This window comes from Hipposideros armiger, unplaced genomic scaffold (genome assembly GCF_001890085.2).
Source record: "Hipposideros armiger isolate ML-2016 unplaced genomic scaffold, ASM189008v1 scaffold_28, whole genome shotgun sequence".
Classification (NCBI taxonomy): Eukaryota; Metazoa; Chordata; class Mammalia; order Chiroptera; family Hipposideridae; genus Hipposideros; species Hipposideros armiger.
The window spans coordinates 3,583,670-3,611,382 of NW_017731378.1; the positions used below are offsets into that span (position 1 = coordinate 3,583,670).

General features: G+C 43.5%; 1 protein-coding gene across 1 annotated transcript in view; it reads right to left on the minus strand.

Annotated features, from left to right (window-relative positions):
* Positions 1–26,968, minus strand: part of FBXW4 (F-box and WD repeat domain containing 4) — a 78,616-nt gene extending 51,648 nt beyond the window's left edge. Inside the window, exons 1-5 of the mRNA XM_019636317.1 lie at positions 26,101–26,968; positions 12,673–12,768; positions 10,102–10,287; positions 9,522–9,654; positions 4,464–4,558 (exon numbers count right to left, since the gene is read on the minus strand). Coding sequence (XP_019491862.1) covers positions 4,464–4,558; positions 9,522–9,654; positions 10,102–10,287; positions 12,673–12,768; positions 26,101–26,897 — 1,307 coding nt within the window. The 5' untranslated portion in view covers positions 26,898–26,968. The remainder of the gene's footprint in view (positions 1–4,463; positions 4,559–9,521; positions 9,655–10,101; positions 10,288–12,672; positions 12,769–26,100) is intronic.
* Positions 26,969–27,713: the final 745 nt, after the last annotated feature.

Below are 27,713 nucleotides of genomic sequence, written 5' to 3' on the forward strand. Positions count from 1 at the left end.
TGTTCAGCATCTCAGCTGCGGAGGGCAGCGCCACTGGCCCTCACATGCGGGATCCGAACCGGGGCCCTCTGGCATCCCAAGCGAGTTCCCAACCATCGCGCCACTCGGCCGGCCCTCTTTTTTTCTTTCTTCCCCTCCCAGGCAAACAGGGCAAGTGGGCCTACAGATTCATTTCACCACCAGGGCCCCTGTGGCTGGCTTGGAGGGGCCCTGGAAACCGAAGATCTATGAGCATCTGAGCTCCCGGAATGGGGCGTGCAGTCACAGCTACCTGATGAATCCAAGCCTCGATTATACACTGCCTTCCCCAACCCCTCTCTATTTCAACTCCGGCCTCCAGGAAGACAAAATGTTCCCTAATCCCCACAGAGCCTTTCAAGGGCCACAGCTACTGTCCAAGATGCTAGCGGTAAAGGCATGGCAACGACCCAGGGCCTGCCTCCCTCAGCCCTCAGGACGTGGCAACAGGCTAGAGACCTGAGCACCAACTGCTGCCTCTTCTGCCCTATCCCACATGTGTCCTGCATTGAGCTTCCCCGAGCCTCAGTTTCCCCCTCAACCAGAGACAGCCTAGTTTCAGGCAACCATTACAGTTATGTATCCATCTTTTCCCCACCACTGAATAGGATCTTCAGGGCAGCTGCCTCATAGAAAGTGTTCAGTCAGTACACAGGGAGTGAGGAGGCAAGGGAGTAAGAAAGGAAAAGATGGAAGGAAGGAGGGAATGAAACTGAGTCTTTCACGGTTCTGCATTTCCTCACTCTTGAGTATTTACTAACTTTATTCAGCTGGAAATAATTTTAAATGGCAATAAAACATATTACACATTTTTAAAAGTCTGCTTTTCTGTGGTACTCATGGAAATGTGTTCAAAATCCAGTGTGACCTCAGAAGGTTGTATCTCTGAGACCAGCTGAATGTATTTCGGCCCCACAATTACACCCAGGCCTATGGCATGCCTCCAGCATCTGACTTCTAGTCCATCTCAAACCATCCTTCTTTCACTAATTAACAGCTCCAGGCTGGGCCTCCCTACAGAAGGAAGGCTTCACCTGTAGGTCATGAATCTTTAAAACAGGATTATTGGTGTTGGGGCAAGAAGGTGGGTAGAAGGTAGAGGAAAAGGTCCTTGCCTGCCACCCTCCTGTGGAGACTACTGGTTTTCCCTCTGTGTTTTTTGAGTGCCTAAATGCAGCTCTAAGCACATAACTGGTATTAAATGTCATCCTCTATGACTGTTTACAAATCAAGAACTCAAGGTCACGGAAGGAAGGAAAGGTGACATTTGGATATAGGAAAGAATACCTGCTTTCTCCCAGTCATGAGCCCCTCAAAATAAGCCTAGGGCTTGAGGTCTCATGTTTCATAATATAAGTGGCTAAGTACACACATAAGAAAAGGAGGCAGAAAAGCCCCAGCATCAAAGACAAATATGATGAATAGCTCTGACAAATTATTTTACATAGAAGAAAGAGATTAATTGAAAAAAGAGATGTGCCAGGTCTCCTAACTATCCCAGTTCCCTCTAACTGAATGAGGGAGCAGTGAGGGAGTGAGAAGTTGTCAGGTAAACCAGGAGTGCCTGCCCTAGAGGATAGCTGCTGCCCATCTCCCTTCATGTTCTTCCTGAGGGGCCCAGGGTTCCATCATATTAGTGATACTGACGACCACACTCAATAGGGAAGGTGGCAGAGAGGGGAACAGAAGGCAGCCATGGAGGGCAGGAACACTACAGGGGGGAAAGGAGAGGAAAGAGAGAGTCCTGCTGCACCCCTACCTCAAGAAGACTGCAAAGAGCAGTGTAACTCCTCGAGGGCTAGGAGAAGTGAGAGCACAGGTGGAGAGGTGAGAACAGGCAAAGCCACTAGACAAATGCCATACCAGAGAGGAGAGATTCTGGTTGACATCATATTATAGCCCTGTTAGCTTTGCAGAGGATTTTCTTATTCATTATTTCAGGTCATCTTCACAGTAATCTAGAAAGGTCTATAAAGGAAATAGTATGTACATTTAACAGGAATGTTAATGAGGAAATTGAGGCTCAGAGGAGGAAGTGACATACCTGAGGCCACTCTGCTGGTTGGTGACAAAGCAAAGCTCCAGTCTCCCAGGACAGACCACTGCTGGGAGGCAGTGTCTCCCAGATTGGAATAAATGGAGAAGTTTATTGAAAGGTTCAAATTCATAAACACAGAGAACAAACGGATCTAATTATAAGATGAAAAGAACCCTGTCCCAGGATATTTTGGAGTAAAAAAAGGGGGGGCAGAGATAACACCAGCATATACCCTGGTAATCTAGTGTAAAGACACAATCCCAAATGCAAACTATTTTTTTAAAAAGTCCAAGATACCATCTGTGGAGCACGGGAAAGGTCATCTCAAATAACTATGGGTCAGAAGTTAGACAGCCAACCAACAGTGAGTAAAAGAAGTGCTCTAATTTTTCAAATTGTCAGGTTTATACAATGGCATTGAGCTGAGTGATTCCTACACCTATTGTCCTTGTTTTAATTTATAATCAGTTAAAGATCATCCCCGGGCAAAAAAGTACACCAAGAGGACAAGAAGACTCTGAAGGAGAATATGAAGAAAGCATGAGACACAGGCTTTCACCAAAGATGAGGCACATCAAGGACGTAGCAGAGGGTCTAGCATAGAGCTAATGACTAATAAATGTTAGCTGCTAGTAGTAGCAGTCGTATAGTACTAGTAATAGAAAGCTAGGTCTTTCCTCAAAGCCAGCTTCCAAGTTGTGGCCAAAACAACCCAAACTCAGTTAGCTGTGATCTAAACTGCTTCTTAACGATGAGGGCAGATTCTGTCCTCAACCTCTTATCGACACCATCTTCAACAGTTGCAGAGCTCTATTCTGTTAACAGGTAGCCTAACACACTCCAGAGGAGGTGGCTGGAGTAGAGAAATATGGGGTGGGGGTGCTGGGAGGGCCTGTGTTCTTTGTCCTAAATCCATGGACAGGAAGCACATGGACCATCTCCAGCCCTGAAGGACTTCCCTGTACCACCAACCCCACCCCAGCCCACCCTAGTCTCCTTCAGCCAGCAGAAGTCCACAGGTAACCACCAAGACAAAGTCACCAGCCCACCTGTCACCTCCCAGAGGTTGTTCCGCCTTCCTTCAATCCTTACACATAGTCAGCCCACAGACCCCCCAAGGCTGGCTAACTGCCTTGAAAGGGACAGCCTTAGGAAGAAACTGGGGAGGGGATAAAGCTCAATGGCTCCATTTTCCACCCTCCGCTCCCACACACTTAGGCCTCTCCACTCCCTGCTGGTCTTTCCTTCCCTCTTTCCTAGGATTGCTAGAATGATTTGTTCTGAACAGCGACAGGTTTATAGGTTAGCCGACACCTCCGCTCTGTGGAATTTTAATTAACTTCTCCCATCGTCAGTATGCTAAGGAACGGGGTCTCCATTCTCTGGGGTCAGCAATGTGTTTCAGGTCCTGCTATATCAGCCGTCAAATTGAAGAATTAATGACGTGGCTAATCGGCTCTAATTCTTTAGGAAGAAAAAAATTTGAAAGGGAGTTGTGGAAGGGGGCAGAAGGAGGGGTGCAAGCTCCATGGGGTGAGGAGAAGGAAGGAAGGGGGTTGAGCAAAGAGGGGAATTGACTCTCTCATAAAACAAGTGACTGACTCGAACCCAGTGTTTCAGAGTAGCAGCCCTACTGCTTTCCCATTGATCATCTGGGTGGGGAGAGAGGGGGAAAGACGTGGGGAAGCCTCCAGGTAAATACCGTGACCGAGCAGGTGCAGGACGGGGCATCTATGTACCCTGCTGGGGAGGAGAGGGGCTCTGCCTTGGTCCAAGAAAGCAGAAGCAGGATGCAAAGCTCGCTCATGCATCAAGCTAGAGAAATACCAGTCAGGCCAAAGGGCAGGGGAAAGCCACCATCAAAAACTTGGCACTTCTGCTACAATGGTCAACGAATCTACTCCACATACATATCTTTGGATGAGGGCCCAATGGGACGTAGGCCCCAAGCCTCTCCTGATGATTCAATTCCATAAGGGATACTCCAGAAGACATTTTCCAAAGGGAACAAACCACTGATATGAGTTGTGAGAGCTGGATGGCTGGTGCTGTCACCTCCTAGAGGTGCTGAGAAGCCTCTACTTTGGGACCGTCGTGAAAGGGCATCTTCCCCAGAAGCAAAGCTCTTGTAACAGTTGAACTCAGTTATATTCTAACACAGTATCTTTTCCTTTACTTTCCTGGGGCTAGATGCTTAGAAAGTTAGCCCCTAGAAGGTTATCTCAACGCCACACATATATAAAGTGAGCTTCAGGCCTCAAGTTTCTGGAGGATTTCCAAAATCTCCAGGAGAATAGCTCAAAGCAACCTAGACTATATAGGTGGAAGATTTCCTAGCCCACCTGTCCTTGTAAAATAAATGCATTATTAGATGGGACAAAATCATATCCAAAAATGTCTCCCTTACCTGAGTAATGGGCTGATAGCAATGGACCAGACTCGGTCTTCAGTTTGGATGGTGTGTAAGCACTGCCCGAGCCGACCTGAGGCCAAAGGCCATACCTAGAAACAGGAGAGGAAATGCTCTCGTTGGCATTGCCTGGGATGGGGGTGGGGGGAGGAGAGATGCACCAGGTCCCTAGTGGGGTGGGGAAATGGAGGATCCTTTCTGTCCTGTACACATGGAGATCAGGGTATCAGCAGAGGGGCCTCTCCAGCTTCTGGCTAGCCTACCCCCCAAATGGACCCTGATTCCCAGTCCTAACCACCATCTTTTACTTCCACCCGATAGCCCTTACTTACCAGCCAATTTTACACCAGGGAAATCCCAAGTTCCACATTCCTCAGCTGACACTTTACTGGGAAGAGTGAGTAGATGGGGCTCGGCCCTCTTAGCAGCCTCCCCATGTTTGTGGATTTCCCTTTCTACTATCTCTCACGAAGATTTTACTTTGGGGAGGTGGGAGTCGGGGGAGGGAGATCGAGGCACAGTATGGAAGGATAGAGACAGAATTAGAGTAGAATTAGAGGGGAGCAAAAAGAAAGATGCAAGGGAAGGAAAGAATGGAAGAAGGGAGACTTCAAAGTAGGAAGGTGGTGTGTTGTTGTTTGTTTGTTGATAATGCCCAGGATCCAATGCTATTCATGTCAGCAGGGAATTTAGCACCTAATGTCACCTAAAGTAGCAGAAAAGCTTAACTCTTTTAAGCTTCCATATCTTCTACAGGTTAAAAATATTGTTTGGAGCACATTATCTGGTCCCTATCAGTCAGGAATGTACATTAGCAGCCACTCTGGGCTTAACGCTAATCAACACTCACAGAGCCCTCTCAGCAGTCAGTGCATTTAGAAATCTCCCATTAAGCATGAGGCCCCCATACCTTACCCTACCCCAGTGACACACACAGGGAAATAAGCCTCTAACCAAACAGAAAGGAAACCTCAAACACACAGGACTGTCCACAGACAGCAGCCAAGGAGGGATCCTGAGGCAGCCAGAGGGATCAATGACCTCTCAAGGTCCCCGCAGTGCTATAAGGGGAACACACAAGTCAGTCAGGACCTTAGATGGAAGAACTTTCAGGAAACATTCCTTGAGTTTAAGGGCTAAGTAATGGAGTGGGGGTGGTCCTGCCTTCTTAGGGTCACATGATATCTCTACCCTATAAAAGGAGAAAGTGTTTTAGATTTTGTGTGCATCATGGGGGGAGGAGGGTGTGTTACTTTTCCTAACATAAAGAATAGAAAAGAAATTTAACAAGATCCTGAATGAGGATGGGCAGAAAACAAAGGTAAATAACCACGACTTTCCTGGCGTGCGGTGATCCCAGCTTTCTCGTCTGGATCTGCAGTCAGGCCACTTTGATAGATACTAGATGTACTTTTTTTTAAAAATCTATTTCTTCTGCTTTTCTTTTTTTTAATTAATTAATTTCAGGTGTACAAAACAATGTCTTAGTTAGATATTTACACCCCTCACAAAGTGATAACTCCCCTCCCCCTGGATGCACTTCTAATGTCCTCTTTTAGACAGCCCCAGATTGGAAGAGAGCTCTACCTTTTCCCTGACACAAACTCCCTAGGAGGCAGGTTCTCGCATGGGTGGTGGGAAGACACTAAGGACTCTGATTACAAAATCTATGGGGGCAGCCCTAGGCCTGAATTCACTAGTGCCCTCCAGGGAATGAGCTGGTGGATTACTAGACTGTGCAAACCACAGAACAAGGCTCCTGGTCTCCAGGAGGGGCCTAGGGAGCATACTGCCAATTCTGAGCATCATCTGGAGAAAGTGGCCAGCAGCACACTACCCACCAGAAACATGAGTATCAAAAAAGAGCCATCCCTGGAGAATATATAACTCAGTGGGAATGGACATTTATACAGTCCTTTTAAAAAGTAGTTGGCAATATGAATCAAGACCCTTAAAATGACCAAAGCCTTCGACTCAATAATTCTATCGCTGAGACTCTATCCTAAGAAAATAATCCTAAAATGAAGAAAAACATAAAAATATTCCGTGCAGCCTGCAATAGCAGAAAAAGCATACATGGGCTTTGGAATCAGACAAATCTGGGTTGAACTCTAGGTGTTATTATCTCCCATCTTACAGATGCTTCATAATTTCTTAGCCTCAGTTTCCTCATGTGTAAAATGGGAAATTATACCTATCTTTCAGGGTTGCACTATGGAAAAGTGAAGATATGTATAAAGTACCCAGCACAGTAGCACAGTATTTGTTAGGTATTAGGCATCGATAATGGTAGTTCTTAATACTATAGGGAAAAAAAAAATCGCTACAAACATCCACCAATAGGAAAAATAGTGACTAAATTATGGTAAGTCCATTGTGAAGCCATTAAAGATGACACAAATAATTTGTAATAACAATGGAAAACCTTGTAAAATAAAGTATACTGGTATCTAAAATATATTATGAGCATAATATAGGGGGAAAATTACCCTAAAGGATAAAATGAGAAAATGAATAAATGTAAAGTGTTTAGCACAGAGTCTGGTTTCATTCTATACTGTTACAAAACAAACAAGCAAATCTATGCATTGAAAAGTAACTAAAAAAACAAAAACAAAAAAAACCCCAAGTTCAAATGTTCCCTCTTCATCAAGTCTCCCCTTCCATGCCAGGTGTGATCCCTCCACCCTCTGAACGTTCTGTCTCTGTCCCTAGAGCCTTACACGTCAGTCTTTGGCCACTTCCAATCACCTTCATTGCTAGTGCAAGCATGTCTCAGCTCCCCTTAAGGAGAGAGACTGTATCTTTGTTCCCTTTGAAGAGCCCCAGTGCCCCTGTGTAGGCACATATCAGAATGAATGAAAGAACAGAGAAAAAGGAAGAAATGAAGTACTGGCCCAGGCCCACCAAGAACATAAGCTACCATCCTATCACATCTCAGGATGGGGCCAGTCCCACTAAAGCCCAGAGAGGCAACCCAAGCTAAGTCACAGTACATTTGAAACTAGGGTTGGGGGAGGGGAAGGAAGAGGACTTTCCGGGCAGTCCCATTGCAGAAAATGTTTGAGTTCCCTTCACCCCAATAAAACAAGTATCTTTCCTAAAACACAGTACATATTTGGGTATAGATGTTTACAAACAGGCTATAGATGTTTACAGGCAAACACGACAGCTCTTAAATAAGTTCAGGTGTATTAGAAGCCTGAAGAAGCAGCTGTATAATTGCCTCTGAAAAGAAACGGAAACTCAGTTATAAAAGACTGACTGTGGGTAGTGCAGAAATGGGCCAGGAGGATGAAGGTGGCTACATGCAAAGACAATAGTGCAGAGGAAAGAACTGAAGCAGCATCCAGCAGCCAGAAAGAGGAGCTAGCCTGAAGGTCACTGGGGAGCCCCAAACAGGTGACTAGCTTTCTGAAGTTGAAGAACCAGCAGGGAGAATTCTGTCACTGACCTAAAAGAAGTCCTCAAAAGGAATAGGATATACTACAGTGACAATTTTAGGATTAAACAGTAACTATTTCAATGCTTTTAAGAAACTAAGTCTCACTAAATTGGGTTGAGTCAGTACTTAAAACATGAAACTAACCCAATATTCCAGATAAAATCATTCTTTGACTGTGAGCAGTCTATACCCCCGAATTGCTACCTGTGGTCAAAAAGCTTAGTTTTATACTGCTCAGGGTATCAGAGCACAGAGAATAGGACAGAAGAAAGAGATGTCACTTAAAAAAAAGAACCAGGGGAAGTTTGAACCCATGACAAGAAGATGCTATAATGAGATAGGACTATCTAGGTCACACATGCCACAAAAGGTTTCTATGCAAATTGACTTCTGAGCAGCACAGCAAGTTAAGGGCAGTCTCTTTGCAAGGAATGGCACAAAGACAGTGACCAATCAGAATTCTGAAGTAAGTATGGGGTATGGGAAGCAGGTGATAGGAAATTCAGTTTCCATTTTGCTTGAAAAGATTTTCTGGATTTCTCAGGCTCTCTGTGCTGGTGAGCATGTTGCTGATAAAAACAAAGTGTAAACAAAGGGAGGAGAAACTTCCATAACTAAAAAGGAACATATTTAGCTCTTTTTATATAAATTAGTGACATTTTTCCATGAAGAAATAGTCACCAAAGGGTACACAGGGTCAGAAAAGTTAAGTGAGTGAAGACGCAACTTCCCTCTCCTGAGTCCTCTCCTATGTGTCTTAGAGACCTGTTTGCTAACATGAACAAGCATTTTGTTCCTGTTATCACTACGGAGTCTCCAAATGCTGGGAAACAGACAAGCAAGATACTACCAGGCCTCCTGTACCATCAACTGAATTGTCAGCAAAGTTCCCACAGCAACCCCAAAGGATCAGGCATGTGTTGAGCTGCTGGATGTAGGGATGGAGAAAGTTCTTCTCTATCTCATGCATAGGAGCCTATTTGACCTAGACATGGATGAGCTGAGTCCATAAAGCAGGGGTCACACTACTTATCAGCCTCATTCTGCTAGGTCTTGTCAGATGTCTGACTGGAGACCAGGCAACCTGGCAATGACACAACAAATAACACCCTTCTCTTGTTGTCTTTCTACTGCTTACTGACCACATCACTCTCCAGAGAAGCAGTCAAAACACATTTTAATTATCAGCCTGATTGCTTATAAACAAGGTGGTGAAAAATTAACCTCCCTAAACAGACAGCAAGCAAAAAGAGGGAGATTTTAAAATAAAATATTGGGGTCAGAACTCAACCCACAAACTTGAGGAAACTCAGCTCAGGGAGGAAAAGCTGGCCAGGCCCTCTGTTTTTGAGTTCATGCCACATTTCAAGTGAGTGGCAAGCTTCCCAGCCACTGTCCACTCCTATCCCAGGCCAGCTGGCAGCGACACAACCTGGCATGGCAAGCTGCATGCCAGAGGCACATAAGTGAGTCCTTTATTGTGTCGTTCCCTCCCGCCCCCACCCAATGCTCTCAGCCAATCCCACGATTCAAGGCCCTATCCACCCTCTCCCACCCCACTCCCTATAGACTGAAGGGAATAACCGTATATAAGGGGGTGACCACCTCACCTTGGCCGTCCTGTCCCTGGAGCCACTCACAATGATGCCCCCTTTGCAGTCCACACAGTTCACCTCCTGTTCATGAGCCGAGTACTTGACAGTGAAGGTGCTATGAATCTTATGAACGCCAATCTTCCCATCTCTAGGAGAGAAATAAGGAGTTCACCCCCAATAGCCAAACAGTCTCTCTGTAGGAAGAGAACAAGTCTACAGAAACAGCCCAAGTCTCCAATGACATCCAAATTTGCTAAGCTTTAGGCAATTCAGTCCAGTAAGGTTCCGAGCTTCTAGATACCTTTACTTCTTCAGTCCACTTGGGGCTGAACAGACCTGAGAGACAAAACAAATTTCCCCTTGAGAGTATCAAGACCACCTTCACTTTTCATTAAAGGCTCTTCCTGTTTTCCTTCTTCAGCTAACCCTATTAAGTGCCTTTGGTAAATCTCTCTGCTTTAAATGGAAAAAACCGACTACTCCTTCTACTACTCTCCCTCCTCATCCCTTTGGAATTGGGACAGAAAAGTCGGAGGCAGGCGGTCCCTGAAGAATCCTAAGGAAGAGGGTGGAAGGAGAAGCCTGCAGCACTTACCCTCCTGCACTGACAATATGCGAGTTGGCCAGCACAAAGTGGCAAACGTCCTCATCATGCCCAGCAAAGACTCCCAGGGGCTGACGGTTCAAGCTGGCACCATCTGGGCGGAACTGATAGGCCAAGATGAAATTAGCCTGGGATATGTACAGAGAATCACCCTCTAGCTGCATCCAGGGCATCTGACTGTAGAGATGGAAAACAAAATGTAACGATCATCAAGATACAGCATGAAAACTCGACTCCAATCTTTGGAGGAGCTGAGCAATCCGCACCTTAGCAAGGATGACCTGCAAGGCTAAGTCTATACCTCACCCCGCTTCTTCAAAATTACCTACACTTAGGCTACCATCAGAAAACTACAGTGATTGAGGTTAGTGGTGACCTAAACTTCTTTGGGCTATCTAAAAGACAGTCATAATTAAAATACCAATTAAACATCACTTTTAATTGAAGAATGCTTAAGACTTGAGTTACTGGGTAGGCAGAGCTTAGAAAATGCAATGATTGTGGGGTGGGGAGGGGCAAAGAGAAACCTTCCACTCAGGTGAAGTAATTGTCTTTCATTCTGTATCCTCACTGATTTGATTCAAGGTTCCAAGACTCCCATACATGCCTCTTTCCCAATAAATTCGTTAGGGTGTGATAGAGAAAAGAGAAGAGTGAGCCCAAGGAAGCCCCATTCCCTTGTCCTACTAGTGCAAGGGGCCATTTATAAGTGAAAAGAATAAAGCCATTCGGGACAGGATGCTAATGTACTGATTAGATACCTAGATCCTCATAGGGGATATCTACATTACTGTATTAGAGGGTAAGTGTGGCAGTGGAAAAACACAGCCCCAGGGCAGTCTGCTACAGTTCAGGGACTAGAGAGAAATAGTCAGCTCTCATAGGCAGCTGATAAAAGAAATCCACAAATAGGTAAAGATTCCCTCTACAATCTGGCAGGAGGAAGAAAGGTTAGAAGTCACAGACCAGTCCTGTGGCATAGAGTGAGCTTTAAGAAGAAAGAAGACTGCCAGAGACCAGGCTCTCTGGTGCAGACAAAGCCCCTTCCCCAAAGTAGACACCTCAACAGCCTGTCCTACTCCACAAAGGGGTCCTGGAGCTATGAGGTACCAAGCAAAGCACAGGGACAGCTGATTCATGCCCATTTACAGAGACACCATCTCCCAATGCCAAGCCTGTCTGAGCAAACTGGGCTGTGTTTCTTCCCCAGACTCCTTAATACAAGCGTCATGGGAATGTGGAAAAGTTCTGCAAATTGACTTGACGGGCCATTAAATGCAGCTTGGACTTTGTAGTAACTGAGTTTCTGCTCATGAGGTTTTTACAAGTGTGTGCATGTATTATATGGAACATGCGTAGAGTGTGGGTAGATGCCTGCATTCTCACTCAATATGCACACCCCTCTTCAACATCCTCTTGCACGAGTCTGTGGCACACTCAAGTGGGCAGCAGGCAGAGGGGTTTGGAATTCATGTGTTTAGAGCCATCTGGTAAACAGCCATTGCCTAGGACAAGAAACCAGGTTCATGCCAGGTGAACAGTGGAGAATCCCAGGGCAGCCTGGTAACTGTTTTGTGTGTTTATTTGCCAAACTGCTTGAAGCCAGCCCAAAAAGACGCCAAGGACAAAACCTTGATAGAGAAATAAACTTAACTTTCTGGTGTTAAAAGGCAAAAGTGGGCAGGAGAGAACAAAGTCCTTCCTCGTAAAGAACCATGTTTCTCCCCTTTAGTTTCTTTACCATTACCACCACCACATAATCCATGGCAACCGATGTCATTAAATCCAGCAGAAACTGGACACAAGCAAAACAGAAAGGGTCATCAGGTGAAGAAGCCTGCCTGTGTATCAGCACAGGTAGAGGTCAACCTGGAATGAGGAATCATGATGTTCCCTATCCATTCCAACCAATCAACAAGGAGCACTTTTTTGGTAAGGAGTCAAAAAATAACTGTGAAATAAATTTAGCATTGTTGAAGCATAAAATTTATGGTATTGGCAGTGCCAAAGCCATTATCTAAATTTCCTGGCACTTTTTCTAAGCTCTGCCTCCTGTAACAGATATAGTCAAACCTTTAGATTCTATTTTGCCTTTTATTAAACTAAAGGAGAGGGCTATAGGAAGCCAAGAGTGAAGGTGTAACTCCCTAGAGTAGAGGATTTAAAGAAAAATAATTGTAAAACAAGATGGGTTGAAGTATTGGCTTCATTTATTTCTTCTGATGAGGCACATTAACAGTGATTACCTCTGAGTGGTAGGATTACAGCTTGAGTTTTATTTTCTTCTTTAAACTTTTCTATAGTTTTCAAATTTCTACAATAAACATTTATTTTTATAATCGTAAAAAATAAGGAATTTGTTAAAGTACACTTTTTTGTAATCCTTTTTTTAAAGGTGAAAAAAAGTTGTGCCTCTCATGCCCCCTTTGTGGTAGTTAAAGGATCACCAGGGCCATACCACCCAGGACAGGCACATTTACATTCTAGCTAGGACCAGATTTTTCACTTCCCAGCATGCTTTTCTGTCCCAGGTAACTTTTAAAAAGTCAAGAGGCTACTGACCTGCATCTCCATTTCATCAGGATCCCCTGTCGGCAGCGCCCCAGCCTCCAGTTCTGAGACACCTTTACTCGTCCCTTCACAGGTACACCGGCCATCCTGTGTCCAGACAGAACAGATAATCCCATCACTACAACTCATTGCCAACCAGAGAAAATTCCATGGGTTTACAAGTCAGGACACAGGAACATCTAGAATATATCTGGACATAAGTGAAGAGGTTAGGAGACAAGAAAGGGATAACTCTTCTCTCTCCATACTAGGATTCCCAAGAAAACCAAGGAAAACAGCCTGTCCTTTAAAGTGTCTATAGCAGCGGTTCTCAACCTGTGGGTCGCAACCCCTTTGGGGGTCGAACGACCCTTTCACAGGGGCCACCTAAGACCATCGGAAAACAAAAAGATATTTACATTACGATTCATAACAGTAGCAAAATTACAGTTATAGAGTAGCAACGAAAATAATTTTATGGTTGGGGGTCACCACAACATGAAATGTATTAAGGGGTCGTGGCATTAGGAAGGTTGAGAACCGCTGGTCTATAGTGACGCCAAAGCAACCTAATGGAGAAAGGATGACAAAGAGTGCTAGAGCCATGGGGAAAAAAACCAACCCTGACCCCTATTTCACACCATACAGAAAAACTAAGTCAAAATATGTCACAGTCCTAGACATAAAGTCTGTGGATAAAACTGGGTATCAACAGGGCAAAAAACTGATTTAGATTCTATCTCATATCACAATATGATAAATTCCCAAAAAAGGAAGAGTGAATTTCAAATAGTTTTTTAACTCGATGATTTTAAAGCATTGAAATTTTAAATACTGCACAGAAGAAAAAAGAGATTCAAATGAAAGCAACAGAGTGGGGCAAAAACAATTAATACCACAGATACAAGTTTTATACCTAAAAGTTTTAGGGGACTGATAAAAATCTATTAGGATGACACCCTGTCTCCAATACCCTGTCATCCATATCCAAACAGCAGATAAGAATAATTACACAAGTGTTCACAGAATGCAACTTGTCTGTTCCTCTTCCTCGATTCCCCCAACGCTGTTCCCCTCCCCCAATAAAATCTTTTTTAAAAAAAAGTAAATAATAGTTTACAGACATGTACGTTAAAACAATTATTAAAGTACCACCTCACATATATTAAGTGGAAAAACCAGACACTAGCTTTGGTTTGATAGAAGGGTTTGGATTTGGTTATATATTGCTAACAGTATACTGGTACAGCCTTTCAGAAAGGAATTCTGTTGAGAAAAGTTGTTAAATGACAGCTTCAACCTAGCATCCCCACTTTGGGCACTATATCACTAAGAAATAATTCAAAAGAAAAATATATTTTTACAAAGATATTTATAGTTGCAGCTATATATTTAGAGCTAAAATCTGGAACTAGCCCAAATATCTGTCTGTAGGGGAAAATGGTATACTAATGCAATGGAATATATTGTCACGAGAAATGACAAATGTGAGGACAGCAAAATATTTTAGAAATGACTATAACAAGGAATGGTCATTTTAAAACTAAGTCAAATTTATAAAGGTAGAGGTAAGGAGATACTACATAAAATTATGTCTCCATAAATAATAGGTCAGAAGAGGTAAATAGATGGTACTTCAGGAAGTGAGCAATGTTTTCAATATATCTCATAATTATTGCTAGTTAGGTCTTTCCATTTACCTCTAACAAAATAGTAGATTAAATGAAGTTATGGCAAAGTATAGAATGCAGGCTTAGGACACTGGGACCTAAACTTGGTTATCTAACTTCTCTAATTGTCAGTTTCTTCATCACTAAAACAAATGAGGTGTTTTAAAGATGACAACTAAACCAAAATACAATATAAGTTATAAATCACTACAAGAAGGTTCATAATTTTTACATAAATATAAATATATGTAGTGATTAATATCCATTAATGGTGCCATCTCTAAAGCTAATCCAATAATCATGTTTTTCTTTTAATTTAATTATAACTATTAGAAATTGTTCTTCTAATGTCAAACTTAGTACACTTTCAGGCTGAATGATTAGGATGTGGGTGTACACAATGTTAAAGCTAAAATAAATTAATGAATTTATCCATTGGGTGAATATGGTCCTTGGTTTCACATTACTAATAAGCAACCTATACTACCAGCTAGAAGAGAACTGAGGACAGTAGAAGATTGTCAGCAGGATGGACCAAAAGAACTGAATTCTTTTTTTTCTTTTCTTTTTTCTGTGGCTTCTGGTAAGACTTTTTTTAATCTTTGTCTTTCTTTTCAGCAGTGTTCCATTGCCTGTTGCTACATAACAAACAATTCAGTGGACAGATTGTGTTTTCCAAAGATGACTGCCACAAATAATTCCCACCTCACATGATGTTCCAGGACCTTGCCCTTTCCCTAGTAGATAGAGCCAAAAAACTTTCCTTGCACCTGAGGTCTTTGTGTCTGCCTCAACCAATAGAGTACAGTTGAAGCGATGCTGTAACAACTGAATTCTTAATGAAAAAGATTAGACTCCCTGTCAAATCTTATCAGCAAATCTCTCCCAGATATAAAAGAGGGGATTGTTTGTATATAGTTAACCTCTCCTCTTGAGTTAGGTCTAAGTTCAGAGGTAAAGGTGAAACCAAAAATTGAATATTCTGGGTCATAACAGGAAAGAAACAAGGGGGAAAGAATCAATATACTTCCTGAGTTGGGATAAGGACAACACTTCTCTCATCTCCCTGGTCACTTAACTGCCATTTGGTGACACTTTACTAAGGGTCAAAGCACTGCCCAGAGGGCCTGGTCACAGCAGCAAGGAATTTTCAAAGTTGAACCTTAGAAGCCACTACCAAACAGCAGGTGCAGGCATCTTCTCCCACAATGAATGTTGGCTCTAGTCCTTCAAATCAAATTTCAACATTTTAAAACCATTCCATTTGGCTTTCACTTGAGAAATAGTACCACTTCGTTAAAAGCAACTTAACAACTCAGCTTTTTCATCACTTTTGTTCTCTAAATCATCTCTGATGGTTTCCTAGCTGGTGGCCCAACTGTATCTATATTCTTATTGGCTTCCGTCTCTGAATAATCCTTTCTCTGAAAACAGGTATCCCTTCTTCCCTGTGGGGACCTGTCATGGTCCAGTCAAAAGGGGTCAGAGGAACAAGGCAGCAGAAGTGCCTGAGGAGACAGGAGTAGGTGCCCCTGGGAATTCAGTAAGGACCCTTGTTCCCATCCTTGAAATGCTCTCTGGTTGGTTGTTTCGCCAACAGTCACTGGTGTCAAGCGGGGGTGCTCCCTCCAAAAACGACTGGTGCCCTGTAAATAAACCCCTTCATGGCTGTTAATGCACGGAGGAATCTCTAACCTGGCCTGTGGGCCGGGTGGAACTTCCATTTTCCCAGCGCTCCTTCTCTTGCCTCAGGCTCATTTTTCCACTTGGGCCCCCTCCCTCTCAGCTTTCCGGCACTTAGTAACCATTATAGTTCGACTGCATTCCTGGGCACATGACGTATTTTAAACAAAAACAATACAACATGCACCCAGGGTAAGCTATCAGGCCCCTTAAAATCTTGGCAATAAGTGAGTCCAGAGGGACAGAAATTAATCTAGGCAGTTATCTAGAGTCCTCTTTTATTTCACCTCTCCTCATTCACACCCCAAACCAAAAGTAAATAAATAAACCTAGTCTGAAGAAAAATGGCCAGAGGGCAGGTAAATGAAGGGGAAGAGAGGTCTTAAACCTACAGTCTCTAAGATCAGAGAACTCCTGATCACACACCAATTTCCCTCCCTGCCCCATCCTGAAGTTTGATTCCCCTTGATGCCACCAATGCTGCCTACCTGCATGGCTGGCATGATCACCATAAGCATAACTTCCTGCTGACTTGGAGATTAAGAATAGGAGGGCATCTGTCCACAAGTGTAGAACAAAGCCATCTCACGAGCACTAGGCTAAGGAAGGGGAACAGGGCTATGCAAAATGATGCTTGGGGGCTTGGAATTTTAACTTAACACTGTCTCTGATTTCTTTATTCTTCTTGCTCTCCAGAAAGCAGGTTTACCCCCATATTGTCTATAGCTACTATCTCTTCTACTAAAACTAAGATTTTGGCTTTAATGTACAAGTATTTAAATAGCCTAAGACAAAACTATTTATGCTTAGTGATAGACTAAGTCCTCCAATAGCCTCAGTAGCAGTGGTCTAATTAAGGTTCAAAAAAAAAAATCAATGAAAAATCATTATATTGTGTTAAATTGCTTACCCTTCTGGCCAGGGAACAGGGAGTAGTAGCCCCAACACGCAGGGTGAAGTGAAATTGTGGGGAACATGCCAGCATGAGGACAGGATCATCCACGAGGGGAGCATGGAGCAGACCCATATCTCCCTGACATTTGGAGGCCTCACCTTACTCATTCAACCTCACCTTCACAGCTCCATTCTTTGTAGCTGAACTCCAGCAAGTCCATCTCTTCTACATTCATTCCTATACCCATACCCTCTCCAATATTGCCAGCACCTGCCTACCTTTGTCCTTGACAAATGCTTCCTTCCCTCTCCTGGGCACTAGTCAAATTCACCCATTCTTCAAGATCCAGCTTAAGCCTCTGCTTCCCTGAATCCTCCAAGCATTCCTCTCACTGTCATACGAACACTTAGACTGAAATTATCACAAACCTAGGCTTGTTAGCTTTTCACAGCTATATGTCCTGTTTGTCCAATACAGTCATAAATTCCACAGAATTAAGTCTTAAGCCTCTTAATACTTCTAAAAGTGGATCTCAACCAGCATGCTTCTAGCAGTGGTATACCAGGAACCCTGAATAAGCATACCATCAAATTTTAAATAATTTATAGAATTTATTTTCATTCAACTAAAGATCCACGCTTTTATGAAGCTTTCTGTCAGACATACCACCAAGCCACAAAGTGGCTCATGACAACCAGTTGCTGCAAATAAGAGGAAGATTGCATGTTCAGAAAAATAAATGTGAACTTTACCTCAAAGGATATAAGAGAACAAGGTGAGGGCAGTAACAGTTCTACTCAAATACTAACATGCCAGATGGTAAACAAGTAAATAGACAGGTTTTTCAACTTTCTGAAACTTGCTTTAAAAAAAAAAAGCATTCACCTTTAATCCCTTGATGTACTATCAAAAATTCTAACATCACACAAAAGTCTGTCTTAGACACAAAAGGTGAGACCCATGATCCTAGCATAATGGATATTTTGATAGATACTGCTGAAACAAGTTCTCAAGAGTACAGTCCTCCCTTTGGCAAGTCACTTTCAACAATATCTGTAGATTTTCAGGAGCCTGGACACACTACCTCCAAGCTCCAAAGGCCCTTCCTAAAAATGTATAACACACCATGTCATCAGGAATTCAACCAAGGCCTCCAAATTCTCAAGCTACAGAGGCTCCAAGGAAGGAATCTGAGCAGATAAAGTGTCTTAATGTGGCACCCATGTGTCAAAGCTGTCCACAGCAGTTTCAGAAGCAAGGGACATAACCCTGATTCTTTACCTGAGTTTAGGATTTATGGTCATGTTCTTATTCACATTCATTTCCTCCTGCTATTGGTCAAGCTCTATATTTACAGGGCACTTGAGCAGTGTGCATGTTCTGCAAGATGGTAAGAGATATTAAACAGTAAAAAAAAAAAAGAATTTTATGATCAAAACATATTTGGACAGTGCTGGATGAAACAAAATTAAACATGTCTATCCCTGGACATCTCAGTGCTTGAATTCATCAGTGGGTATTGTGAATCCCCAACGCAGCAGATGTGGATTCCCACACTTATCTGATCACAGAATCAGTTTTTCTAGAATCCCACAATACACCTTTCACAAAGGCTGATCTAGCACTTTCTGAGAATAAACAACAGCAAGAAAGACACAACTATTTTTTGTGAACAGGCTCTCCTCTAAGTGAGTCATGAATCGGGCACTAGCAAACTCCAAAGTGCACTTTGTTCTCACACCTTCAAAACAATGTCTCTCTGGGCTCCCCATCTGAAATGGGAGGAATCATTACACTACTCTGCTTCCCAGGGTTGCTTCTTATTGTTTTAGTCTTGCGACTGTGTTCCATATGAATGACCAAAGCAGGTTCTCAGCCCAAGTGACCATGCTTCAGAATCCCTGGTGCCCTTCCAGCCTGGATGAAGGGATGGAGAGAACGTGGCCAGATGCCACCCAGAAAGTTGTTACAGCTCCAGTTCCTAGGCCATTATGATCAAGTCACACTGCAGCCAAGGTAAGTGACGAATCAGAGGTTCTCCTTTAGTAACTCACTGCTAGAGGAAGGCCTCTCAAGCACACACACCATCCATATCTGAATCTTGACTCACCTTTTCAATATGCACTTTCTAAAGGAAAATTCAAAGAAGCATGGGAGGTCAAAGCTGGAGCTACAGGAAAGAAAGAAAAAGAAGTGCTGGGAGAAGGCAGAACCCATTATAGAGCTAGTCAGCAGGGGAAATATTGTTCCTTTCAGTGAAACAGCTTTCCAGGAAAAGTATCTCAACATATTTACTATAAAACAATTTAATTTCCCTGTCCCATCACCTGCCACCCCATCCCCATCCCCCCCAAAAAGCCCACAGATTGTGGATTTCCTCTCATTCTTGGCAGAGTTACCAGAAGAAATATAATACCCCCTTCGGACTGCTCCCAACAGCTGCTGGAACAAGAGGGGGAGCTGGGGGTAACCTTCCAAAGCTGCCTTTAAAAATGACCATTCCCCCTGCCAAACCATGCAGCCAGTGAACATAGGACTTCACTTTCTCTACTACTTAAAACAAGGGAGACGCCCCAAAAGCAACAGTGTCCCCTAGTCCAAAATACTTGCCTCCAATCCACCTGCTCTTCTCAACATGACTCTAAGTTGAAACCTCTGTACAGTAAGCCACTACTCTATTTCTTCCCTAACATGTATTTTCTGAAACAATCCTCTACTATGTCACAGGACTAGTATATTTTATTTGTTTAACTCACCAATTTGCAAAGTAGGGTTCTTATCAAACTCTATTCAGCGAAATTTCCTTATCTCTGTCTACCTGCCCAACACCACACACACACACACACACACACACACACACACACACACACACACACACACACATCTCCTTTTGGGTCGAGTTTTGAAAAACAAACATCTAAGAACACATTCAGCAATGGCTACACTATCCGCTAGCCCTTTTCCCCTGCCCCCAAATCATCATACCCTAAGTGTGCTTCAGTTCTGTCTAGAAAAGCCCCATCACCAGGCAGCAGAGAGACTTCCATTTAGCCTTCAGCCTCTCAGCTGAGACCACCAACAAAGAAGTTCACGGATGTCAACTAGGGGCAGAGGCAATATCTCTCTTTGCTGAGGAGAAACTGGACAGAGCCTCCAGCATCATTCCCCAAAGGTGACAGCCGGGGTTGAGTGAAGACCGTGAAAACTGTACAAGAGCTGGGGGGGAAATATAATGTAAGGAATGATCTGGAATCAGGGGCAGAAGGCGGAGGGGTGAACTGGCTGACCCCAAATGTCTTTTCCATCTCTAACTCCTATGATTCTTTGACCTCCAATTTTGTGCTGTGGACAAGGAATGGAAAGTCAACAGACATGGTGATGTTTTGAAAGAGCCTGGCAGTCTGCTCTTGTCATTTAGTGGCCTTTGCATGTATTTTTTAAGGTGTCTCCAAGCCCTGTCTTCATTTCACAGTTGTCACCTTTCTCAGCAACTTGAGTTCATGTCAAATACCAAAAAGAAGGAGAAGAAGAAAGAATGTACTGGCAATTAATTGTGGGCTAAAGAGGGGCAGGCACGGGGGCCCATTGGGTGGCCCAGACTTCCAGGGAGGGCAATGTGAATAGTTTGGATATAATGAAGAACTGACTCAAAGTTGAGACAAGGTGGCCAAACCTCTAACAAGAGATAAATTATTTCTCCAGACAGTCTCACCCTTGGTTTTCCATACAGTTCAAGCATTTACATGACTCAGGATTCATAAACCGGTCCTTAATTAGTCCAACCATCTTGCTTCTGTGGATTACAATTGGAGTTCCATCTGAATCCTGTTCAAACCTGAGCAAGACTGCTGAACAGAAAGGCCTTTCTTCAAGAATAAACCAAATCTTTGGATTCTTAACCTCATCTGATGGTTCATACACCTAAAATAAATGGTGGAACTTAGAAAAAATCTGTTTCTGTAGCTCAAAGTGGGGGTGGGAGGGTGGGGTATGCTAATTTTCATTGAAAATTCAAAGCTCAATTTTCTCATTTTTTTCAAACACTTGATCTCATCTTAAATTTTCAAAATTTACTGGGGACTGGCCTCAAGAAGAGTCTACCTGAACTTCTCCCTGTTCTATGGCTATGAGTCAGGACCAGAAGCTAATCCAATGCCAGAGTCAACCCAGAGTTAAGGTTAAGTTGTCACACAAAGGTAATTCTGTTCCATATCAAACACTCAAAAATATTATTTTTAAAAATCTACACTCTTCCTCAGTAACCTCACTGTCAGTTTGATTTCAGCAGCTTAAGCACAATGTTTACCTCAGGAGAAGGTGTCAGAAACAGAAAATTTCAAGTATGGAGTACTGAAATATTTTCGAGATCTCATTCCTATATGAATTACATGGACTTTGGGTTTCTCCCTGTTTCCAACTTGAAAGTTAGGAAATTCATCCCTTACCACTCAAGTTTTACAAGACTGGAAAAGATCTAAGTAGCTTCTATATTCTCATAGCCTTGGGAGGAAAACACCTCTTCCATTTTTCCAGCTTGCATTTGGAGGTACTAACTGCCCTGGACCATTTCCTGCTTCCACAGGTATATTATTTTTATTTATTTTAAGCACGTAAACTGAACTCAACTTTTATTAACTCACAAAACCATTAAAAATAAGGCCTTTCCAAAATGGCTGACGATAACATCCACACATGAAACCTTGCAATTAACTGGAGAACAAGTAAGTGGCTCTCCTCCCTAGGTAAGGCAGAAAGGTGAAGGAGAAAGCCAAAGCTACTTTAAGTTGCTAATTGTTTTCTGAAAATCACTGTTTAGAAACAGCCTTAAATGTAACCAGTCAGCACTGCCTTCTCTGTTCAGTTAGGAAACTTTATGCTTTCTGAGCCAAAAAAAATGCTCTTAGGCGCAATCATTTTAAAACAAACAAACACACTCTGCTTATCTGTGTCCATCTCACCACTTTGGACGTTAATCGTCACTGAAATAGATACCCCAGTCCCCCAGCCTCAAAGAGCTCCAAGCCTACACGACCCTGTCTGAGGAATGAATGTACATGCCAGGGCAAACACCTCAGAGTCTTACACCCTAAACATCTATTGTTAGTTCTAGGCAAATCTATCACAGGCAAATGCAAGAGAGCACCCAGCCATTGCTCAAAGGATATTTAAAATAAAATTCAAGTTTGAAAACATGTAGGTCTTAATTAGGGAGGAAGAGGATTAAGTAAGCTTTCTTTAACATAAGACTGGCAGAAGTTTTTAAAAACAGATTTCCATACTGAGATATATTTTTTCTTTTCATTCTTTGCTCTTGTTAATTTCCAGTATCAAAATTTGCAGATAGCACCTTTGCTCTTCTGGCTGTCATACTAACTACATGCACTTAGCCTATGTTATAAACTGACAGTTAAATTTCACTGTTTTGTTCTTGAAGGCTGAACTAAGTTAGCTTTCCCCCTGCTCTTCAGGGAATACTTAAAAGATTGCTATATGAAACATTTCCTTGATTTTTATATTAAAGATATTTCTATTCCCCCAGGCTTCATAAAACCTTCAAACAAAGCTGATTTTAAACCAAATGACTGACTCAAACTGTCTTTGTGTCTGCTTTAAAAAAAAAAAAAAAGAGCTCAGGATACCTACCAGTGTTCACTGTTTGGGCAAGGGGCCTAAAGGGAAGCAAATTATTTGTTTGTGGTTTTAAAGTGGCCAAAATGCCTTCAAGCACATGTATAAGACCATTAACAAATCACAAGGAACCAAAGCAGTTCATCTTACTCAACAAAGCTATGATCAGTTAGGAACAGCCAAACTGAATGGGACTTGCCCTGAGCCGGAAGGTCAGTAAACCTTAGCAGTTTGTGTTTCTGAGAATCAAGAGGCTCTTCGGCAGGGAGTGCAGACACTAAGTCCACAGGTTCTGCTGTCATGTTTCCAAAAACATTCAGGACAGGTGAGAGAAACTAAGCAGTGTGTGTTTTCCCCCATCTCCTGTCTTCAGGCAGCATCTCCAAGTCAAACATCTCTACTTTTGTTATACACAGACTGATAGAGGAAAAGCGAAGCAATTAAGAAGTTCCATTTTACAACAGTGTGAATGCTTACTATGTGCTGAACCCTGTGCTACCACTTACACATTATTACATTTAAGCCTCATTTTACTAGGTATGTAATTCCCCTTCTTTATAGATGATAAAACTCTGGTGCAGTGAGGTTGTGTGGCTTCTGCTATGAAGTTGTGTGTCGTACTTATAAAAATTTATTCCACTGTCCAGTCTGTGGTAAATTAGCCCAAAGCATGAACTACAGCTCTGCCACTATCCAAGCAGCCATAGTCTCCCTGAACTTTGGGCCCTGGTGCCTTGATACCCTAAGAGGACTGGGGTACATGATGTCTACTTCCAGGGGTGACAACAACCTCTCTTGGTGGCTTATCACTTCTCTGCAGCTGTCCAAAAACAGACCACACTGGTAAACACTCTCTCCACCTGCTCTAACACACATAACTTCTCCCCTTAACTCAGAAAACACCAGCATTGACCCTGCTCTTTATCAAGTGCTTTGGTAAAACAACTTCACTAGAAGGTCAGAGATATCTCATCCTAGGACACAAACAAGAAATCAAAACACACATGGCTAATAAATAATAAAGCCATATCACTTCGCAGTCTCAAAGCACTTTATACTATAAATTCATTTTTATTTTGTTATTATTACTTATAGAACACACACTCATTCCCATGATCTCCCTTTTAGAGCACTTGAAAAGGAAAGAAAAATAAACATGAATTATTTCATTCATTCATTCAATTACTATAAGGAGAGACAGAAAGCCAAAGTTGGCTTTGGCTGGCTTGGGTTCCAGTCACTTTAGCCAACTTCTCTTCTAGGTAAACTGATATGTTCTCTGAAAGAGTTTTTCTTATAAGAAATGAGGGTAACAAGACTACGTGCCAAAAAAAAAAAAAAATCCCAAAGAATCATTATCATCAACAACGAAATCGTACTAGAATTAATACAAGTTAAACAAAATGATCAGGTATAAAATTTACAAACGATTATAATTCTATACATCATTAATAATACCTAGCTGGAGATTACATTCATGATAAAAACAAAATGCATAACATATTTAGGAATACTTTAGGAAAAAGTGTAACAACAGATATATAGGACTTTATCGTGAGAACCACAGAAACTTTTGAAAAGACAATTTTTTTATTTTTATTTTTTTGCTTAGAGGGTTGAGTGAAGTAGAGATGTCTCTCACACACACACACACAAATCTAACAAGGATATCTAAACCTAATAGATATTAGACTATAAAAAAGCAACAATATTTAAAATAGTGTGGAAATGGAAAAAAATATATCAGTGGAACAAAATGGAGAGTTCAGATATAAATCCTATATGTATACATGCATATATACACATATATAAATATATTACCATTGGCAATGTACGCATTCTAAAACAAAGGGAAAGATAAGAATAGTTTAACAAATGTTGTAGTGATAACTAGGTAACCGGTTAGAAAAAAAGAATAAGTGATATTGACCAAAGTGTTAACTATTAAAAAAGTCAAATTATAAAAAAACCAGGCAGATATTCAAAGATGTGGGGGGAAAAGAAAATAAATCACAAAAGACTGACAGATTCTGATATATTTAAGTGTAAATCTTCTATAAACTAAAAATAAAAAACTAGGAAAAAATACTTGCATCAAAGATGACAAAATGGAGCCTAATATCTATGACCCATAAGCATTCCAAATTTATAAGAATAACATCAAGGCCCCAATAACAAATGGGCAAAGACTAGGAACAGACAATCTCACAGGTGAAACAAACACAAGGGAAAATATTTATCCTGGTCAACGATAAAGGAAATGAAAAACAACAAAACTTTGAGATATCATTATATGTCCACTAAAATAGCAAAGATTTTTAAAATTCTCAATGAAATTTGTTTAATCATTCATTGCTCATGCCATTGTAACTTGGTATACCTTTAACAAACCATACCCTTTGATCCAATAATGCCAATCTTGAGAATTTATCCTTAGTAACGAATTCAAAGACATATGTATTATATTGTATGTGACGTATCTCAATAAAGCTGTTGCCAAAAAATGCATTATTCATTTCATTGTTATCTGTAATAGCAAAAAGCTGGACATAACATAAACGTTTAAGATTAGAGGAATGTTTTTAATCTCATGGTATAGCCCACAAACATTTATTATGTACCTATTCTGTTAGGATCAGTAAGATAGCAACTGAGAGGGGCAAAGAAGTGTGCAACTGAAAAGTAATTCTAAAAAATGAATAGTTGTCTGGAGGTGGTGGCATTATAGCTTTTCATGTTGTAAAACAACTTGAATGTTATTATAGTCTATCAGAACTACCTTTTTTTTTTTCTTTAACCCAAACTGGATGGAGTTGGGTGCAATCTGAAAGCTTTTACTCCCTCAATTCCATACATTTTCCCTTTAATTTAACAGTTTACGTGGTTCAGGAAAGATTTTCAATCACAGGTCTCGGACCAGGAATTGGCCAAATTGCAATGCTATGCCTTTGTATACAGCCTAGACCTAATCCAACCCCCTGCCATGAGCAGACACCCTTTTTTGTGTCGTTCTGTCTGTATCAAGTCATAAACTATAGATGACACTTAAACCAAGGGCCTTCTTTTCAGGTCTGAGCCCTTTTTTCCATAGTCGATATTTTTTCCATACTCCATAGCCCCGAAGCCTAACAACCTTTAGAAGAGGGTCAAAGGGTGAATGTCCACAAAACGTTCTGATAGACCACACAGTGGACAGAGGTCCTAGACCTGGACGGGAGGTGGCCTCCAAAGCCACAGCCCAGCCGGGCTCCCCTCGGACTGAGGGACTCAGGGAGTCGATGTCTGCTAAAAGACAATTAAAAGCTGAAGGGAGTGCTTAAGATGGCTAATTGTGAGGAGCCGCCCACGGGGAGGGTGCGGACTGAGGGATGCTCTTGGGAAGCGTCCTCGAATGGGGGCCTCAGAGAGAAGGGCGTTCCGGGAGGGGTCTCGGCGGAGGCCAGGTTTGGGCCTCGGAATTCGGGGTGCGACACTGCCCCAGGCTGACCAGGCCGCGGCGCCCCGCCCTTTCCCAGGACGCTGGCAGGCCCGGGGCAGGGAGCGGGCGGGCGAGCGGGCGCTTACAGGTCGGTGCCGAGCCGCGTGAAGCCGGAGTTGAGCGAGGCCCGGGCTATCCGGCGCCAGAGCAGGTCGCAGCTGGTGAAGCGCCGCAGCCAGCGGCACACCTGAGCCAGGCGGCCGAGGGCCCGCTTGTCCAGGTAGGAACAGATGAGCAGCAGCAGCTCCTCCGGCAGGCGCCAGAGCGCGGGGCCAGCGGCGGGGCGGCCGGCCGACTCCCGAGCCGCCGCCTCCTCCTCGGCTTCCGCTGCCATGGCGGCCCCTGCTCCCGCGGGGCGGCCCCAAGCCTGACCCGCTCGTCCCTGTGCTCTCCCTGGCCTGGCGTCCTCCCGCCGCCCGGTCCTGACCCTCCATTCCTCCTTCTTCCCATCGTCTCTCCCTTTGGCCTCCTTGCCCGCCTCTGAGCGCCCTTCATCTCCCCTTATAATCCTTCTCGCCCCTTCCTCCACGCTTCCGCCGCCCTCTCCTTCCTCCGCTGGGCCTGCCTTAGCTCCCGCCTCGATTCCCAGCCCCGCTGCCTCCTTCGCCGTTTGCGGCTCCGGCTTCCCTTCTGCCCCGCTTCCTCTTCCGCCTTGCCCTGCTCCGGCTTTTCCCTTCCCCTTCCTTCGCTTCCCCCTCGCGAACCTCCCTTCCTGCAGTTTCCTCGCCTCCCCGCTCTCGCCCTCGCCTGGTCCGCCGTTCCCGGAGGACCCCAAGCGGCCCCGGCTGCCCATGAGCGGCCGCGGGGCCGGCCCGACGCGGAGCCCGGCCCGAGCTGCCGCCGCCGCCGCCGCCGCCCCCGCCCCGGGAGGAGGCGACACCATGTCGGACCGGGTCACATGGGGCGGCGCGGGCCGAAGCCTGGGCCCGCCCCTCACACCCGCGGCCGTGGAGCGGCTTCGGGGTGCGGTCCAGGAGAGCGGTCCTCCCTCCCCTAGCCTCTGGGCCGCCCGGGACGTTTGGTGCAAGCACATGCATGCACTCATCTAGCATGTGAGGCCCGAGAAGGCCGCAAGAGGAGCTTCCGCCTTCAAGAAGCTTCTAGTCGGAGCCTCTGTCCACAAGAAGCACCCACTGGGATGGCTCCCCGCCCGCCTCTTCCTCAGATGATGCCTCCTTTCCACAGGCCCCATGAACTGTAGCCCTCGAAGTTGGCATATTTCTTAGCCCAGGTTTTCACACGGTGTGAACCACGGTCCTGGCAATGAGCTGGTATCTTAGACATTTGGGAAGTTTGCAGTCCTCTAGATCCTGAATCCATAACTCCCCAGTAATGTATCAGACAAAGCTAGGGCCTCTGATCAAGTGGATTCTCCAAGGTCATCCAGGAGCCCTTCCCCACACCACCTATTCCATTCACAAAGGCACCAATCTGAAGGGAGAGCTAAGAAAAACCTACTGAAATCTAGACATGCTGTCCAATACGGTCCCCCCCCAGTCACACATGGCTATTCGTCCTTTGAAATGTGGCTAGTCGAAATTGAGGTGTGCTGTAAGTGTGAAATACACACCAGATTTTGAAGACTTATACAAGAAACATCGTGTGAACTATCTCATTAATAATTTTATATTTATATGTTGAAGTGATAAGATTTTTGAAACGTTGGACTAAGATATATTTTGATGTAACTACAAGAAAA